At 46.6% G+C, this 19,124-nt stretch overlaps 1 protein-coding gene across 3 annotated transcripts in view; it reads left to right on the top strand.

Moving 5' to 3' along the window:
• The window catches only part of LOC135909205 (nuclear pore membrane glycoprotein 210-like), a 286,256-nt gene that overhangs the window by 142,717 nt on the left and 124,415 nt on the right, over positions 1-19,124 (top strand). For all 3 annotated transcript variants that reach the window (XR_010566632.2, XM_065441064.2, XM_065441065.2), the window contains exons 8-9: positions 10,737-10,843; positions 10,905-11,045. Coding sequence is in view for 2 of the 3 variants with exons in the window: in XM_065441064.2 (XP_065297136.1) it covers positions 10,737-10,843; positions 10,905-11,045 (248 nt within the window). In the remaining variant the exon portion in view is untranslated. The remainder of the gene's footprint in view (positions 1-10,736; positions 10,844-10,904; positions 11,046-19,124) is intronic.

Genomic DNA, 19,124 nt, shown 5'->3' with positions numbered 1-19,124 from the left:
GCATGCTTTCCCAGGGGGGTACCCTGGTCGGCTTACGACCGTATAGGAGACGGGAATCTGTGCGCTGATTCCGGAGATAGTGCACTACTGGTCATGCATTCCCAGGGGGGCTACCTTGGCTGGCTTACGACCGTATAGGAGACAGGAATGTGTGCGCCGATTTCAGAGATAATGCTCTACCGGCCATGCGTTTCCAGAGGGTAAACCCTGGCAGGCTTACATCCGTATCACGGTGCTTGGACAGGAATGCATGGGCTGATGCCGGAGAATATGCAATACCGGGCCGACCTGCGGTGGAGGTGAAGCGGGCTTCAAGCACTCCACCAACTTTTAAATGTAAGTTTAGTATCTTGGGTCCAAGTAGAACCACATAAATTTAGCGTTGTAAGAGAAATGCTATATATATATTGTGGGAGTTCCTTTGGTCTACCGGAGCGCAGTCGTTGCTGTGCCTAAGGCTCCGGACTTATTCGCCATTGCGAGGAAAACCCCTCCCAAATGCCTGCCCCTCGACCGCGCGCCGTTTTCCCCGGGCGCCGCGGCCGCGTCCCGCGACGTCATGCTACGCGGCCCTCCGATTGGGTCGTGGGCCGTGACGTAGGGAAGAAGCTCCGACTGGGGACGATGGCCGTGCGCGGGGGAGTCATGCTGCGGTAGGGACGAGCGCTGGTCACGAGAGGCAAGCTGCAAGGTACGTGAGCGACCAGCTATTTGTGTCCCCAATGCCCCCGGCCTGGGGACGTTCACGTGCTTTGTCAGCTTGCGTAAGTGTGGCTTGCTGAGTGGCTCTGCGTTCCATCCTTGCGGCAGCCGCAACTGCCCAGTGCGTCACATTTTGCGTGTCCGAACCATCGCAGACCATTGTCGGTGACGGGAAGCGCTAGGTAGCGTTTGCGAACGCATTTCGGCCCACGTGTGCAAACATGCCGGCGCGTCTTGCGCTGAATGATAACGTTTGTCAGACGATGAAACACGGTTACTTGATAAAGTACATGTGTCAATACCCCCCTCTTAAAAAGCGTTGTCCCGAGGCTATAAACATAAAAGAAAAGCGAAAAATAAGCACACATACTAAAGAACTAACAAAACAAAGAAACAAAGTCCAAAGGAAATTCAATGTTCAGCTGTGCAAAGTCCCAAAGTTCTAGCGCTGGTAAAATGGCTTAAGTCGCACAACACGGACTGTTTCAGGTCGTGAGCAGCGGCGCTGTGATTGAGAAATGTCGTCTGGCACGACCTCATATTCCAGGGCACCAATGCGTCGGTGTGATGCAGGTTCTTGTGTTTAAAGGTTCTGGCGGTCCGCCTCCGAGAACCCAATTGAGGACAAAGCCGTTTGTTTCAAAAACACATACACAAACTTTTAATGAAACTAGAAAGGGGATAAAACATAAACACTCAGAGACATCATGGCAAGAAACACACTTAGGGCTAGGATGGCGTTAACCATACGCGAGTCTGGGCTGACCACAACTGCAAGGGTGCATAATAGTCTCGACATGTAGAAGCGGCGACAAGATGACGAGAGAAGTGGCGCCGATTTCACCAAAAGTCGGGGTGTTGGACTGTTGATCGGGTGACCAGAGCATGCCAGCTCTGGCTTGGAGAGGGAAGGCAGGCGGCTTGGCAGCACAAGCAGATGGCGGCGGCGTTCTGGCCAGGCAGCTGGGCGTAGAACTTGGGCCCGTAGCCCGACTGCTCTCGTTCTGCCCACGGGCACAGAAGCTCGCCGGCCTTGGGCAGCACTTCACAATTGGGTAGAGTGGTGATGCACAGGAACGGATTGGCAGGGGGCCCCGGTCGGGTGAAGTCCTGGTGGCTCGGGTCCAGAACCCGACGGCCTGTCTTCAACTCCCTGTCCGGTGGCTGACCTTCTCCTAGCGCCGCATCCTGGAACTCTCCCTGCATCTCCCCCGCTTCTGCCAGCGCGCCTCACTTTTCTGCCGCTTTGGCAGATTCTTTGTTTGTTCATTGGCTGTTTGACGCTCTGTGGTTTCTCCTGATTGGGTTGGCTTCTTTCTTTGTTTCTTTTCTTGCGCCGCATGTTCATGTGCCGAACACTCTTTGGCGTTGTCGTTTTCCATCCAGCATGGAATTCGCGTCAGCGCAGGCACTACTTGTCGTCTGCTTCTTGTCCTCTCCAACCACCGCACCATGTCGCGCACTACACACGTCACATTTGGGTGATCTTGTAGGGTCCGAAATAGCAGCATAAAATCTTCTCACTAAGTCCTCGTTGGCATATTGTGGTCCAAACCCAAACACAGTTGCTGGGCTGGTACACGATGTAGCGTCGTCAAAGGTTGTAGTGTCGGCTGTTGGTCCTCTGCTGGTTTTTGACGCGCAGGCAGGTGAGCTGTCGCGCTTCTTTGCCGAGCTGGAGATAGGTGGTGACGTCGACATTTTCTTTGTCGGTGATGTGTGGCAACATGGTGTCGAGGGTCGTCGTAGGGGTCCTGCTGTAAACCAGCTCTAATGGCGTGATCTGTGTTTCTTGCACCGTTGTGTGGTAAGCGAAGGTTACGTATGGCAGGACCACATCCCATGTCTTGTGCTCGGCGTCGACGTGCATTGCTAGCATGTCGACGAGGGTCCTGTTGAGGTGCTCTGTAAGACAGTGCCTTTCACACACCATTCGTCTGTGGGTGGTAGGCAGTTGTCCTCTTGTGGCTCGTATGGCTCAATTGCAGAATGCCTTGGGGGAGCTCTGCTGTAAAGGCTGTTCCTCTGTCGGTAATGAGGTCTTCTGGGGCACCATGTCGCAGTAGGATGCTTTCGACAAAGAATTTCGCCACTTTGGCTGCGCTACCTTTCGGCAGAGCTTGAATTTCAGTGTAACAGGTGAAGTAGTCGGTTGCCATGACAATCCACTTATTTCCGGATGTTGACGTTGAAAACGGTCCCAACAAATCCATCCCGATCTGCTGAAGTGGTCGGCATGACATGACATGACAAGAACTTTATTTGAGTCCTGAGGGACTGAGACCTCGGGGAGCCTTGGTCGGGGAGACCTTGGTCGGCAAGGGGCTTGATCGGCTGTAGTAACCCCGCTAGCCTTGTCGGTGGTGTCTTGCATCGCTGACAGTGTCGGCATGTCTTGATGTGCCGGGCGACATCGGCAGTCAGGTGCAGCCAGTAATACCTTTCCTGTATTCTCGGTAGCATCCGGGAGGATCCGAGGTGCCCAGCAGTCAGATTGTCATGAAGGGCGTGCAGTATGTCTGGACCGAGTGTTCAGAGAACAACAAGGAGGTAGTTGGCGCATGCTGGTGAGAAGGTCTTCTTTACGAGTAAGTTGTTTTGAACGGAAAGTGAAGACACTCCTCACTTAAATGCCCTAGGGACAACATCAGTGTTCCCTTCCAAATATTCTACGTGGCCTTTTAGCTCCCGGTCTGCTTGTTGCTGTTCAGCGAAGTCTTCCTCGGTGTCTTGCGGTGGAGGGGCGCGTGATAAGGAGTTGACATCAGAGTGTTTTCGTCTGGACTTGTAGATTACAGTGATGCCAGATTCTTGCAGTCTGAGGCACCACCGTGCCAGCCGTCCTGAAGGGTCTTTTATATTTTCTAGCCAACACAACGCATGATGGTCGCTGACGACTTTGAATGGCCTGCTATATAGGTAAAGGGGAAATTTCGCTGTAGCCCAAATGATGGCGAGGCATTCCTTTTCGGTTGTAGAATAATTGCCTTCCGCTTTTGACAGCGACCAGCTAGCACCCATACTGTGGATTTTTGAATCGGTGTCCTCGTTAAAATGCGCAAGCGCCAGTGGCGTATGCATGGGTCGTTTGAGCTCTTGAAATGCGTCGGCCTACGGCGTTTCCCACTTGAACTCGACATCACATTTAGATGTGTCAGCGGCTCAGCAATGCGTGAAAAGTCCTTGACAAAGCGCCTGTATAGGCACACATTCCAAGGAATCTGCACACTTCCTTCTTGTCGATGGGCTGCTAGAACTTTGTGATGGCAGCTGTCTTTTGCAGGTCGGGGTGGACTCCAGACTTTCTGATGACGTGGCCCAGGCACAGAAGCTGATTGTTAGCGAAGCGTCACTTTTCTGGCTTCAGAGTGAGCCCTGATGACTTGATGACCTCTAGTACTGTCGCAAGCCGCCTAAGGTGATCGTCGAAATTCCCGAAGACGACGTTTTCCAAGTAGACAAGACAGCTTTGCCACTTCACCCCTGCTAACACAGTTTCTATCACGCACTGGAACATTGCAGGCACCGAGCACAGACCGAATGACATGACCTTGAACTTGTAGAAGCCATCTGGCGTGATGAAGGCTGTTCTTTCTTGATCCCTCTTGTCGACTTCTATTTGCCAGTAAGGAGTCTTAAGATCCATCGACGAGAAGTATTTTGCGTTGCAGAGCTGATTCAGCGTGTCGTCTATCTGTGGGGGAGGGTGTACATCCTTCTTCGTGATCTTGTTCAGTCGATGATAATCTACGCAGAAACGTAGGATTCCGTCCTTTTTCTTCACCAAGACCACAGAAGATGCTCACGGGCTTTTCGACAGCTAGATGATGTCACGGAGCATTTCGTTGACTTGTTGCCTTATATAGCTTCACATTCTCATGTTGAAACTTGGTAAGGGCTCTGGCGAAGTGGTCGAGCGCACTTTTTGGTTATTATGTGATGTTTTGTGATTGGTGTTTGTCGAATCCTCAAGGATGTCAAAAAGCAGTTGTATCGTTGGAAATTTGTGAGCTGTTGCTGCTTACTCGGAGGAGACTTGCATTTATGTTGAAGTCTGGTTCGGAAACTATGGTTGTCGTGGTAGATGCGACAGAATCCAAGAGGACAAACACATTGCTGGTTTCCACAATTTCCTCAAGGTGTGCAATCGTCCTGCCCTTGTTGATGTGCTTGAATTTCTGGCTGAAGTTGGTCAGCATCACTTTTGCTTTTCTGCCATGCAGTCAAGCGATCCCTCTTGCGACACAGATTTCATGATCGAGCAGTAGGCATTGATCGCCCTCGATGACGCCTTCTACGTGTGCGGGTGTTTCGGTGCCGACGGAAATGACAATTTTGGAGCGAGGCGGGATGCTCACTTGATCTTATAGCACACTCAAGGCTTGTCGACTACGAAGGATCTCTGGTGGTATCGCTTGATCTTCAGATAGCATTATTGACTTTGACTGCAGGTAGATGATTGTGCCATGTTGGCTCAGGAAGTCCATGCAGAGAATGACTTCTCGTGAACACTGTTGGGGGATAATGAAGGTGGCAGGGTAAGTCTGATCATGAACGGTAATTCTTTCGTTCAGATTCCAGTTGGCATTATTAGATGTCCTCCAGCTGTCCGAATTTGAGGGCCTTCCCATGCAGTCTTAACTTTCTTCAACTGGGCAGTGAGGGGTCTACTCATGACGGAGTAGTCGGCTCCTGTGTCCACTGAAGTGGTGACTGCGTGGCCATGGAGAAGCACATTGAGGTCGGTGGTTCTTTTTCATGTGTTGCAGTTTGATCTTTACGTCGGATCACGGCTGCTTCATGTTGATGTGCAGCTGAAACGTCACATTCTCAGGTCTTTTGTCGACATATTCTTTGCTTCTAGGCTTTGTTGGGATGGTGGCGGCTTGTTGATCTGTCGTCAAAAAAGCCTTTTTGGAGTCTTCGGCAGTGGCAGAGGATCTTTGTCAGTTCGACGAACAGCAACCTCACTTCCATCGGTTGCTGCTTTTAGCTTTCCGGATATGGGCTCGCAAACCGGCCTCAGGCTGCGGGCCAGTGTATGAGCGTCGTTGCAGCGTCCTGGTGATAGCGAACGGGACGGTCATCGAGAGCTCCACTGAGTGGCGGCATGGTAATCAGCGACGTCACGAGGGTGCTCCCCAAGCTGTGGACATGGTGCATGGACGGCAAACCGTTGCAATCCCAAGTCACGGTATGGGCATCGACGGTACACGTGGCCGGCTTCCCTGCAATTGTAGCAAAGCAGGCGGTGTTCAGGGGCACGCCAAATGTTTGTCTTCCTCGGGGCATTTCGCTGGCCGACAGGTGGGTAAGGTGGCAGCGGTGGCGGCATCTGGCGATGGAATCACGGCGTCATGGGGCCCTGGCGCTGCTGCGGAGGGGGAATCTAGCGACGGGCGATGGCGGCATATGTCATCGTTTCCACCTGGGGCTGTGGCGATGGCGGTTGCACTTCAGTAACCCCAAGTGATCACTGGACCTCTTCTTTGACGATGTCAGCGATTTAGGCTGTGACCTTGGGAAGAACTGCAGTTCCTCACAAACAACTGCTCTGATGGTCTCTCGCATGTTGTCACTGCCGAGTACATGAACACAGGCGTAGTTTCGGCGGTTATATTGTCCTATCTGCATATCGAGCATCTTCTCAATGGTTGTGGCTTTGGAAACTAATTCAGCAACAGTGCTGGGCGGGTTTCGTATCAATCTGGAGAAGAGCTCTAGCTTTACCCCACATGAGGGACCGAATTTTATTCTCTTCAGGCATATCCAGGTTGGCGTGAACAAGTGTGTCATCTCCTCGGTGAAGATTGCTATGGTCTTGTTGGATAGTTGTATTCAGGCTTCTAGCACAGCTTCAGCCCTTTCCTTGTGCATGAGGCTCGTAAATGTCTGCAGGAAGCCGCCATGGAACAGGTCCCATGTTGTCAGGGTCGAAGTCCGATTCTCAAGCCACCTTCTGGCAGCAGCCTCTTAAGGGGAAGTATACATGCCGCAGCTTGTCGTCGGAGTCCCAGTTGTTGAAAGTCGCGATTCATTCATAGGTCTTCAGACGATGATCTATGGAAGGTCGGTTGCTGCCTTGGCTGTTGCAGAACGATGGGAGATGCTGCAGCTGCCATTGGGGTTGTCTTGGCCACAATCTTGGTCGTTTCAGATAGAAGTCCGTGCTCTGGGGGCACTTGTTGTAGCTGGCGGCATGCTCAATTGTTCGGAACGACGTTGATGTTGTCTTTGTGGTCTGGGCTTGGATCATGGCTTGTCAGGGACGTCTGGTACCTGAAGGAAAAGCACCTCCACCAGATGTCGCGTGGTAGTGACTGTAAAGAAAGGAGCAAAACTGTGAATGGTAAAACTAGCGTTTTATTGGGCGAACTTGTGCACTTAAAAGCAGGCTGTACTCGAAGAAAAACGATAGTGACGAATACGGTCCGCGGTCGTGGAAATCTGATCAGCAGTTCAAGCGGTTTGGCTTTTGTATATGTATGAATGAATGCTTGCGCCGCTGGGCTGACTCTAATTGCTGTCGCTCTTGGACGACTGCGCTAACTTTTGCTGCGTGTTAACTAAGCTGGACGGCTTCGTCTGTTCGCCCTGGCGAACGTCCCCTCGTCCGTTCGCCGGCTCGCTCTCTCTCTTGCGTCGTCAGGCCCCCAACCACAGGTGCAACAATATATGTTGGTTGTTTACGACTTTCAACAGCATGAGCCATTGAATGTTGCAGAGTAATCGCTGGTGTCCGCGTGTCTTCCGGAAAGTTCTACACCATTCGCGTCGCGCATACATGCAATAAGATTACACAACGTTTGGCGACGACAGACAGTGGATAAAACCATAGATAACATTCCAGAAACTTCCGATACATGCAGGCGCGTCCTGTGCTGAGCGATAACATTTGTTAAACAATGAAACATGGCCACTCGGTAAAGAAGTACATGTGTCAATATAGTGGTCCGAGATTTTAACCCCTTAAAGAGCCCCTCACCTGGCCACATATCAAATATTTGGGTATACACTGGAAGGTATGTGCCCTCTAAGGAGCGCTCTACCGCAAGTATATTTCAAATTGGTTCATTAATATCTAAGATAGAAATATTTCAGTGCCATGAACCGACTATTTCAGAAGGCGAGCATCATTGCCAACATAACGCCCTCTGCACTTGCCCCCATCCAGCCTCGGCAAGTGGAATTCCTTGCCTGCATTCTCCCATACTGGAGTTGTAGGACCATGTGACATATACGTCACAAGCCTCGGCTTTTTTTTTCCCTTACTTTCTTGCTGCGTGGCGTACTTTCGCTGACGGTCTCTCGCACGAGCTGTTGCATTTGTCTCATTTCACACAGCGCACAATTTTGCACGAACACCTGACTAGCGGCACAAGTCAGTGCTACACGAACACTGAAACAGACGGAAGTAAATCACAAAGCATGGTCGCACGGTGGAACATGTTAGAAGATGACAGAGTTTCGCTCTCCGCATGCACGACTGCATGACATGGGAACAAGCAGATGAAACGGAAGTATGTCTCTAGTGCTATGGTACGAAGTAAAACAAGACACGGGGACATTTGGTTTGCAGGTTTTATTATTTCTCTAAACAATAATTCGTATTTTGAAGCAAAAAATCAAACAAATAACTTCTGTTGCCTTGAATAATTTTCAAAGTCTTGTGCCACTAGTAGCGATGTCACAGCACTGCCATGAATGTAGGCGCACTTGTGCAATAAACGTAGACTCTCCAGCTGGGAGCATGCTGCCTGCAAAGGGCAAACAGCATTTGGTTTGAAATTTAAGCTCTTTCCACGGTGCACAGGGATATAATACTTAGCACACATGATCATTAGCTGAAAATTGTCAGACCTAGTGAGGGGGCGGGCCCGTTAAGCGTTCCTCGCCTTATGTTAATTTTTTTATTTTATGGCCAATTTTCAAGTATCACTCGTCGAAAACCTTCTTTTATTCCTATTTGCATCATGTCTTAAGCATGAAAACCTCATTTTACCTCACTACTATGCAATATATATGTGCTTGTCATTGCCACAAGCAGTGCATTAAGAAACGAAGAAAAATACTTTATTTTCACCCTGTTTCAAGTTCAACTCAGATCAAACAATCAAATGTTGTCTGCCTACTGGCCTGCTCATGCAAAGTCTGTGAACATTGGAGCAAAAATTGCCATAGCTTGGAACTTTGTTATCAAGAAACCCTTTAATGGGCTCTGTGCTGAGCCGCCCTGCTTGCATTTTACTGTCCATTTTCCTGTTGCTTGGATCACACACTTCAGGGTTTAGACTGGTCTGAGCAGTTTGATGCTTTTAAAAAATGACGTCATAAGCAAACAGAAAACCAGCGACTATGCCACAAATATTTGGCATGTGCTACTAGGTTTTAGAAAGGTTCGTATTTACACGTTTGTAAGTCGACTCGAATGTAAGTCGACCCCCCATATCGCGTGACCTGAAAAAAAAAAATGAGAGCATACCCGAGGGCTCATTCGATACCGAAAATTTATTAGTAGCTGACATGGTCACTGGACCAATCGACTTCACTAGTGCTGCCATCGTCATCGTTGCTGCGGTCCCACAGCGCGTCGTGGTCCAGCGAAATTTCAAATTTGGCCAACGACCGCACGAGGACATCTTGCAGAACAGCAGCCCACGCCAAATGCACCCAACCACACGCAGCCGTCAGGGAGGCTCTTTTGACAGGTCCAGTTGGCGTAATTTGGCAGTCTTCTGCCGCCAGCCATTCGTTGTACTCACGGCGGAGCAGAACCTTAAAATTAAGGCGAAGATCCGGGCTTGTTTCATGACCACGTCGCATTTCACTGGCAGGGACCGATCACGCATTTCAGCGACGTACGCCACAAGCTTAGCCTACAGCTCCGGAAAGCGTCCAGACTTCTGCACGTGGGAAATTTCTCACTTGCCGTCACATTTCGCTTCGCTGCAGTCGCCACTCTCGCACCACCCGTTTAGAAACATCGAAATTGCGGCCCGCTGCGCAGTGAGTTGTTTCTTCGGCATAAAGGATGGCAGCCCTCTTGAACGCTGCTGTGAACGAGTGCCGAATGATTAGTGGGCCTGGAGCACTCATGACGACTGGGGAAGCATAGAAGTTGCACAGAACACCTATACAAAAATGGAAGTAGCACGTAGCCGGCAGTCAAGTGAAACGCGTCAAACCAATACCAATGCCTCTAAACATAGAAAGAGAAACCTGCGAGCGGTGTCTGCTTTTCCATGAACTACCGATACTCCCCGCAAGCGCCGCCGTTCTGAGGATGCCGCCGCAAATGGGAACAGCGGCGCTTCCGTCAACTATCGACCCCCCCCCCCCCCCCCCATGAGTGTTGCATGCACTGTAAAGCTCTCAAAAATGTGGAAAAACCCTTCCGAAAAGCGAACAAACATGCGGGATAGCCAAAAGATACGGGTAGGGCGATAGAGCAAACATAAAATTGTAACTACGTTGTAGCTCCCGTTGGTATCGCTTTTTTTTGGCCGGGCCATGTTTTGGTTTCGACTGTAAGTCGACCCCCCAACTTCAGACTTTCAAATTTTAAAAAAGGGGTTGACTTACAATCGTGTAAATACGGTATGCTTAGATTAAATGAAGCACTTTAGTAAGGAAAAGAAGCATAGATGCAATTTAAAAGGATGTGCAGTATATGGTATATGTCATGCCTGCACTGTTCACAAGTGATGGGTTTGTTGTCAAACGTAGCACCTCGTCATTTGAGCTCAGGTGGTCATCGTGTGACCAGAGTGTGGATACTGCTGCCTGACAAAGAAGTCTGTATAATACCTTGCTGGCACGCAAATAGGCAACATCTCCTAATGGCGACAAAGGCAACAGTTCCTTCCACCATTACGTGCCCTTCTCGTCTTTGCATGTGGTCTGTTGGACAACTATTCCAATGTATTTAAATTTTGTTGCAACTTGGCACCTACCTTGATTTTGAAGTAAATGGCACACGAAAGGTCTTGAAGGCTTAAATATTTTTTCAGCATTGTTGGCATTTCTTCTGGCAGGTTTGTTTGTGTCCCCAGGGAAGTCCTGGGTGCTGGAGCGCCAGGGCATATACCAGGTCCTGGTGCTGCTTTTTGATGAGCACCACCACCAGGTTCACGCTGGCAAGGTGAGTGTCCTCTCTGTGGGCACAGGTAAGGTTGTCACAGTCTAGGGTATGGTTGTCACAGGGCCTGCAGGTTCATGTCCACCTACCAGCCGAGTATTTTGACGTGCTCAGCTCCACAGAGAATGGCACCCTCCACCAGGTGCGCCCACTCCGGACGGGAAGGACAGTGATTAGGGCAGAGCTGCAGGGGTGCCAGCGACTGGTTCGTATAGTGCAAGCATCTTTCAAGTTCCTTTGGGATGACTGTTGCAAAGTTCTGTATTTTTAAATCTCGATTGTTTTGTTTCTCGACATGTTGGCAAGTCAGATTGAGTACTGCTCAGCGAAAAAGAGAGAAAGGAAAGAAACAGAGAGGACACAAGCCGGAGCACAAATCAACACAGATATTTACTAGGAATGCAGTCTGAAAGAAAATGTTTTGCATGGGCCAAAGACAGAATTTGACATGCATGCATACTCTGGTGTTAGCATTGGCGCCTAAAAAAAAAATGCAGAACCCATGTCACAATGGATGACGGCATTAACGCAATATGCAAGCAAGCAGTGTAGCTATACACTGTGTTGCCACTTCTCTTCAATGAGAAAAAATAATAAATGCACTAGCTGTCACATTTTGAAAACAACACATGGATTTCACGGTGGCGCCACTAGATGGTGCAGCTCATCCAGAGGGAAGCAATTTATTTTTATTTATCTATTCACAAATACTGTCTCGTAAGGGTGGCATTGCAGGAGTGGGTACATACATTAGTAAAAACAAAAAACATGGGCAGCATAGAAATAGATAACACAGAAGTATTAAAGACAGATCAACAAGTCAAATTGTTAGGCAGCTGAACAACGAACTCTTCAATTGGCAATTGGAACTCTTCAATTGGAAGTGAGCTGTCCAATCGATTCCAAATTTCAACAGTTAGCGGGAAAAAAAGAATTTAAAGCAGTCTATATGTGATTTGAATGAAACAATGTTTAATGGGTGGTTCTGTCGGGTTGCACGTGCACTTAAGGGCACAAATGAAAAGGGTGTCTGAATGCTAGATGATATGTCAATGATCTTGTGCAGCATGATGATAAGTTCACGTGTGCGCCTATGTTCTAACGTTTGCGAAGATAAAGTGTGCATATGTGAAGAACGTGCAAAGTTGTGATCTTACCGGCCGAAGATGAATCGTATTGCTTTCTTTTAACTGATTTTAAACGGTCAATGCAGTGCACATAGTGAGGAGACCAAACAGCTGAGGCGTACTCCAGGATCGGTCGAACTAGTGATTTGTAAGCAGATAATTTACATTCGTTCGTGGCATTTTTTAAGGTTAACTTGAGATAGCCAAGTTTGCGAAGTGCTTTCCCGGAGATTTTATTAATATGACCATTCCATTTTAAGCTATATGAAAAAATAACACCCAGGTATCTGAACTCAGTGACATGGGTCAAGTAGTTACCATTATTAATCTAAGAGAAATGCAGCGGATTCTTTTTGTTACCAAAGGTCATTGCAACTGTTTTAACAAAATTAATTTTCATTTGCCCTGTGTTACTCCATTCACAGAACAGTGAAAACACTTTGTTTAGTTCCTCTTGATCATAGGAATTAGCAACGTTACGATAAAGCATGCAGTCATCGGCATATAGGCGTAACTTCACTGCGGTGTCATTAATAACATTTGCTACATCATTAATAAAAATTATAAATAATAGAGGCCCAAGCACCGATCCTTGGGATACACCTGAAGTTAAAGTGGCTGACGATGACTGTGCATAGTTGAAAGTGACAAACTGGGATCTTAAGTATAAGTAGTCGGTTATCCAGTTGAGTAAATTATTGCCGTTAAGTATGATACGTAGTTTATGAAGAAGCTTATTATGGCAGACCATGTCAAATGCTTTGGAATATTTGAAGTAGTAGCTTGGCGCAAATAAAACCACAGACACAAGGAAGACAGACAAGGACAAGCGCTACTCACAACTGTTTAATGGATAGGAAGGATAGTGCATATATATATATCCTCTTGTCATGCATGCGCCTACCAAGCAGAAGTGAAGCCGGTACATGCACATTAAAGGCGGTCGCGCAAGAAGTTAAATTCGGCATCCAGTAATGTGATAGAAGGCTCACTCACACATCTATCTCTATTCTTCTTGATAAAGAAGGCCTCAAGAGCGAGTCGGGAAGACGCGTTGCCGCTCCTGCCAAGAATAGTTGTCTCAGAAAATCGAGCGTCGCAACCACACGCGGTAACATGAGCCACCAAATGTGCGCCCTTATCCTCTTTTTTCTTTAGTTTTTGCGCATGTTCCCTTAAACGGTCATTCACACAACGCTCAGTTTGACCAATGTAGAGCTGCCCACAAGGGTGCAAGGGAATTGCATAAACAACCCCACTGGAGCACTCAACAAAGGGCTTCTCATGCCTCGTGCGATGAGATGTGAGATGTGTGAGTGAGCCTTCTATCACATTACTGGATGCCGAATTTAACTTCTTGCGCGACCGCCTTTAATGTGCATGTGCCGGCTTCACTTCTGCTTGGTAGGCGCATGCGTGACAAGAGGATATATATATATATATGCACTATCCTTCCTATCCATTAAACAGTTGTGAGTAGCGCTTGTCCTTGTCTGTCTTCCTTGTGTCTGTGGTTTTATTTGCGCCAAGCTACTACTTCAAATATGGACGACCAACTAGCCCAACAGTCAACGCTTTGGAATAAACTATAAATATTGCATCAATTTGATTGCGATTATTTAATGCGGAAGCTATGTTGTGAGTAAATTAAATGAGCTAAGTAACAGTGGAAGAACCAGATCGAAAACCGTACTGACAGTGTGACAGTAGATTATGACAAGTTAAATACTGAACAATGTGCTTGTGAATAATGTGCTCAAGAAGCTTGCAGCAAGTGGAAATTAGGGAGATTGGTCGGTAATTACTAATTTGTTGTTTATCACCAGATTCAAACACAGGGATCACATTGGCAATATTCCAAGCCTGGGGAATAAAGGATGTGTCCAATGATTTATTTAAAATGACTGTAAGATAACGGGCACTCCATTCCGAATACCTTTTTAAGAACATATTAGGTATGGTGTCTGGCCCCGCACTTTTAGTTGTGTAAATTTTTAATAACAGATTGTAAACCCCAGCGTAACTTACTTCGAGGTTGGGTAACTGGTGTTTCGAGCTATAAGTGAAAGGAGGATTGGTACCATCATCAAGATGAAAGGCAGAGTGAAAGTAGCTATTAAAGGCTTCAGAAATGGTTACGAGATCAGAGCAAGGATGATAATGATAAGGTTGATAATGAAGGATGCAGAGTCATGGGAAGAAGTTAGTATTGTTTTCCAAAATTTCGATGTGTTTTCTTTCATGAAGGCTGACAGTGTTGTGTTGAAGTAAAAGTGTTTAGCTTCTGTTATTTTTGTTTTTAGCTCAGACTTGAGTTAAAGAAGTAGTGAGTCAAGGTTTTCGTTTCGTGACCGGCTGGGCTTGCGCATACGCTTGATGCGTCTTATGAGTTGAATTATGTCTCTTGTGTACCATGCATGTTTTGTGTTATGTTTCACACATTTTGTAGGGACGAACTGAAGCACAGAGCTATGTATTAAACTGCGAAACTGCTCAAACAAACATCAACACTGCACGTTTCACTGCCAGACGCAAAATCTCTGAAAGACGACTCTAGCAGTTCAACAATAGCATGGTCGTTAGCATGGGTGAAATCTGTAACCATATTGAATGTTGGCTTATGGGGCTCACAAACCACGTTAAATTTCATGAAAACGCCCTTGTGATCTGACAGTCCGTCGACTACGTCCCACTGAAAACTGCACTGTAACAACTCTTCATTAACAAAAACAAGGTCAAGAACAGAGTTGACCCAAGTTGCACATTCAACCACTTGTGTTAAATCAAATGATATAGCCATATTAATTAGGGATTCACAAACAGTCTTGTCACGACCTGTTGAAATGAACAAGTTCCAATCGATACAAGGAGTATTAAAATCACCTGTAATGATCATTTTATAATTCTGGAGCCTGTGTTCCGCTATGTATTCTGTAATGTGCGAGAAAATGTTTTCAGAACCGGGCAGGCAGTATAGAGCACACACAACTGTCACGAAACCACAGATGTTTATCTGGCATCAAACAGACTCAGTATTCGGAAGTTCTGGCAATACAAAAATTTCAATGCCTTTTCTAATAAATAATGCTACACCCCCTCCTTTAGCAAACTGTCTGTCGTTTCTGATAACCGAGTAATAGAGTAGTTGAACCGTGTTTCTGTTACGCAAATAATTGACGGACTGTAGCACTCTACAAGCCAATTTAAATCTTGAAGCTTATTAAGCAAGCTTCGAGCATTTATGTTCAAAAGAGTTAGTTTCTGCTCATTAACGAGTCACTCTGTGTTCGTAGGCACTGAAGCACGTGAAGCCTTAACAAGCCTTTTGCAAACATCATCCCAAGTGTAACGAACACTGTAGACTATCAGGGAATCGTACTGCAATTTATACTTATCTGCTTCTTTGCAGATATCAACCGAATTGTCCCAGAAAGCCTTTCGAATTTGCCGTACATGTGCAGAAAAGTCTTCACTTATGTACGTATCAGATCCTTTTAGTTTGCTAGCGTTTTTAAGGATGGAAAGCTTCGTTCTAAAGTCTAGCAGTTTAAAAATTACAGGTCTCGTATTTTCATTTCTTTGCGTGCCAAGCCTGTGACAGTATTCAATACCTTCGCATTGTATTCCAAGTTTGGAAGACAGCAACTCCGATACAGAAGCTAATAGCTACTCAGAAGTTTCTGTTGATGGCTCTTTCAAGCCATAGATGCTTAAGTTATTCCTACGAGATCGGTTTTCCAGGTCATCGTTTTTGCGGTGAAGTTTGGTGATGAAACATTTAAGGTTATCAACAGTTTTCTCAAGATCATGAACGCACTGAAGAGTGTCATTTGCAGTTGAAGCCAATGCCTCTATGTGCGAAACATGCTGTTTAAAAGAAGCCATTCTAGAGTGGAGCGCGGTAATCTCTGCGCTGATTCGTGCTTGTCCAGCTAACAGTTCTGTTAGAATTTCCTCCTTACTTTGGGCCTGCATTAGTCTTAACATTGCTGGACAGTTGCAACAAAATTCTTAAGGAATGCAGTGCACAAGAAAAATACACACAAAGTGCTGAGGGTCTGGAAGCAGCAATAAGAAACAATTATCATTCCTATAACATTTGAAAGCACAATTGTGGCCTACCTGCAAAATGAAGCACACGTTTCCAAGAACCATTTGCCATGCCGCTGCCAGACACACTGAAGAGGATTGGCCCGTGCGTCGCTTTTATGTCACGTCGGGTACGTGTCAATGACGTTGGATCCAGTGTTGTGCCATGCGTGGTTGAGACAGGCGAGATCGACGGGAGAGGGGGCTGTGGATGCATTGCCATCTATAGGTTGACAGCAAGAACTGAATGGAGGGCAATTCACCACTGAAGTTCATTTTGAGGAAAGTCACATATATATACACAGGCCAACATGTCAACAACTAAGTGACTGTTCATGCGCATTCAGAGCCATCCTGGGGACTTGTCGAAATACGTGTGGAAAACATCAGTGCATCATTACGTGGATAAAACCAGTGTGTCAAAACAAAAAAAACCATAAACCGAATGGAAAACTTCCCTATCAAACTTAACAACAATCTACCGTGAAACACTTTCTTCCAAGTATCTCAATTCTTTTTGACTAAGAGTGACGAGACGGTCCGCTGACGCACTTTCCCCTTCCCTATCAATATGAATAGCTTCCATAATCTCCCTTGTGGTTTGATCTCTATATCGAACAAACAAGCAGTTTCTTCCGCTCACGGTTGGCACGCACATTCTCTACAATGCAAAGGCAAGTGTAAAGCCCCCATACCTTTTACTGATCACATCATCATCACCAGCCTGGTTACGCTCACTGCAGGGCAAAGGCCTCTCCCATACTTCTCCAACAACCCCGCTCATGTACTAATTGTGGCCATGTTGTCCCTGCAAACTAATTAATCTCATCTGCCCACCTAACCTACTGCCGCCCCCTGCTACGCTTCCCTTCCCTTGGAATCCAGTCCGTAACCCTTAATGACCATCGGTTATCTTCCCTCCTCATTACATGTCTGGCCCATGCCCATTTCTTTTTCTTGATTTCAACTAAGATGTCATTTACTCGCATTTGTTCCCTCACCCAATCTGCTCTTTTCTTATCCTTTAATGTTACACCCATCATTCTTCTTTCCATAGCTCGTTGCGTCATCCTGAATTTAAGTAGAACCCTTTTCGTAAGCCTCCAGGTTTCTGCCCTGTATGTGAGTACTGGTAAGACGCAGCTGTTATACACTTTTCTCTTGAGGGATAATGGCAACCTGCTGTTCATGATCTGAGAATGCCTGCCAAACGCACCCCAGCCCATTCTTATTCTTCTGATTATTTCAGTCTCATGATCCAGATCCACCGTCACTGCCTGCCCTAAGTAGATGTATTCCCTTACCACTTCCAGTGCCTCGCTACCTATTGTAAATTGCTGTTCTCTTCTGAGACTGTTAAACATTACTTTAGTTTTCTGCAGATTAATTTTTAGACCCACTCTTCTGCTTTGCCTTTCCAGGTCAGTGAGCATGCATTGCAATTGGTCCCCTGAGTTACTTAGCAAGGCAATATCATCAGCGAATCGCAAGTTACTAAAGTATTCTCCATTAACTTTTATCCCCAATTCTTCCCAATCCAGGTCTCTGAATACCTCCTGTAAACACGCTGTGAATAGCATTGGAGAGATCGTATCTCCCTGCCTGATGCCTTTCTTTATAGGGATTTTGTTGCTTTCTTTTATGGAGGACTACGGTGGCTGTGGAGCCGCTATAGATATCTTTCAGTATCTTTATATATGGCTCGTCTACACCCTGATTCCGTAGTGCCTCCATGACGGCTGAGGTTTCGACCAAATCAAACGCTTTTTCATAATCAATGAAAGCTATATATAAGAGTTAGTTATATTCCCCACATTTCTGTATCACCTGATTGATAGTGTGAATATGGTCTATTGTTGAGTAGCCTTTATGTAATCCTGCCTTGTCCTTTGGTTGATAGAAGTCTAAGGTGCTCCTGATTCTATTTGCGATTACCTTAATAAATACTTTGTAGGCAACGGACAGTAAGCTGATCGGTCTATAATTTTTCAAGTCTTTGGCGTCCCCTTTCTTATGGATTAGGATTATGTTAGCGTTCTTCCAAGATTCCGGTACGCTCGAGGTCATGAGGGGTTGTGTATACAAGGTGGCCAGTTTTTCTAGAACAATCTGCCCACCATCCTTCAACAAATCTGCTGTTACCTGATCCTCCCCAGCTGCCTTCCCCCTTTGCATAGCTCCCAAGGCGCTCTTTACTTCTTCCGGCGTTACTTGTGGAATTTCAAATTTCTCTAGACTATTCTCACTCACATTATCGTCGTGGGTGCCACTGGTACTGTATAAATCTCTATAGAACTTCTCAGCCACTTGAACTGTCTCATCCATATTAGTAATGAGATTGCCGGCTTTGTTTCTTAACGCATACATCTGACTCTTGCCTATTCATAGTTTCTTCTTCACTGCTTTTAGGCTTCCTCCGTTCCTGAGAGCATGTTTAGTTCTATCCATATTATACTTCCTTATGTAAGCCATCTTACCCTTGTTGATTAACTTCGAAAGTTCTGCCAGTTCTATTCTAGCAGTAGGGTTAGAGGCTTTCATACATTGACGTTTCTTGATCAGATCTTTCGTCTCCTGCGATAGCTTACTGGTATCCTATCTAACGGAATTGCCACCAACTTCTCTAGCAGACTCCTTAATGAAACCCATAAGATTGTTGTTCATTGCTTCAACACTAAGGTCCTCTTCCTCTTCCAAATACCTGTTCTGTAGCTTGATCCGGAATTCCTCTAATTTGCCTCTCACCGCTAAGCCATTGATTGGCTTCTTATGTACCAGTTTCTTCCGTTCCCTCCTCAAGTTTAGGGTGATTCGAGTTCTTACCATCCTATGGTCACTGCAGCGCACCTTGCCGAGCACATCCACATCTTGTATGATGCCAGGGTTAGCGCAGAGTATGAAGTCTATTTCATTTCTAGTCTTGCCATTCGCGCTCCTCCACGTCCACTTTCGGCTATCCCGCTTGCGGAAGAAGGTATTCATTATCCGCATATTATTCTGTTCTGCAAACTGAACTAATAACTCTCCTCTGCTATTCCTAAAGCCTATGCCATATTCCCCCACTGACT

Source organism: Dermacentor albipictus, chromosome 9 (assembly GCF_038994185.2).
Source record: "Dermacentor albipictus isolate Rhodes 1998 colony chromosome 9, USDA_Dalb.pri_finalv2, whole genome shotgun sequence".
Taxonomy (NCBI): domain Eukaryota; kingdom Metazoa; phylum Arthropoda; class Arachnida; order Ixodida; family Ixodidae; genus Dermacentor; species Dermacentor albipictus.
This window is presented reverse-complemented; position numbering and strand designations above follow the sequence as displayed.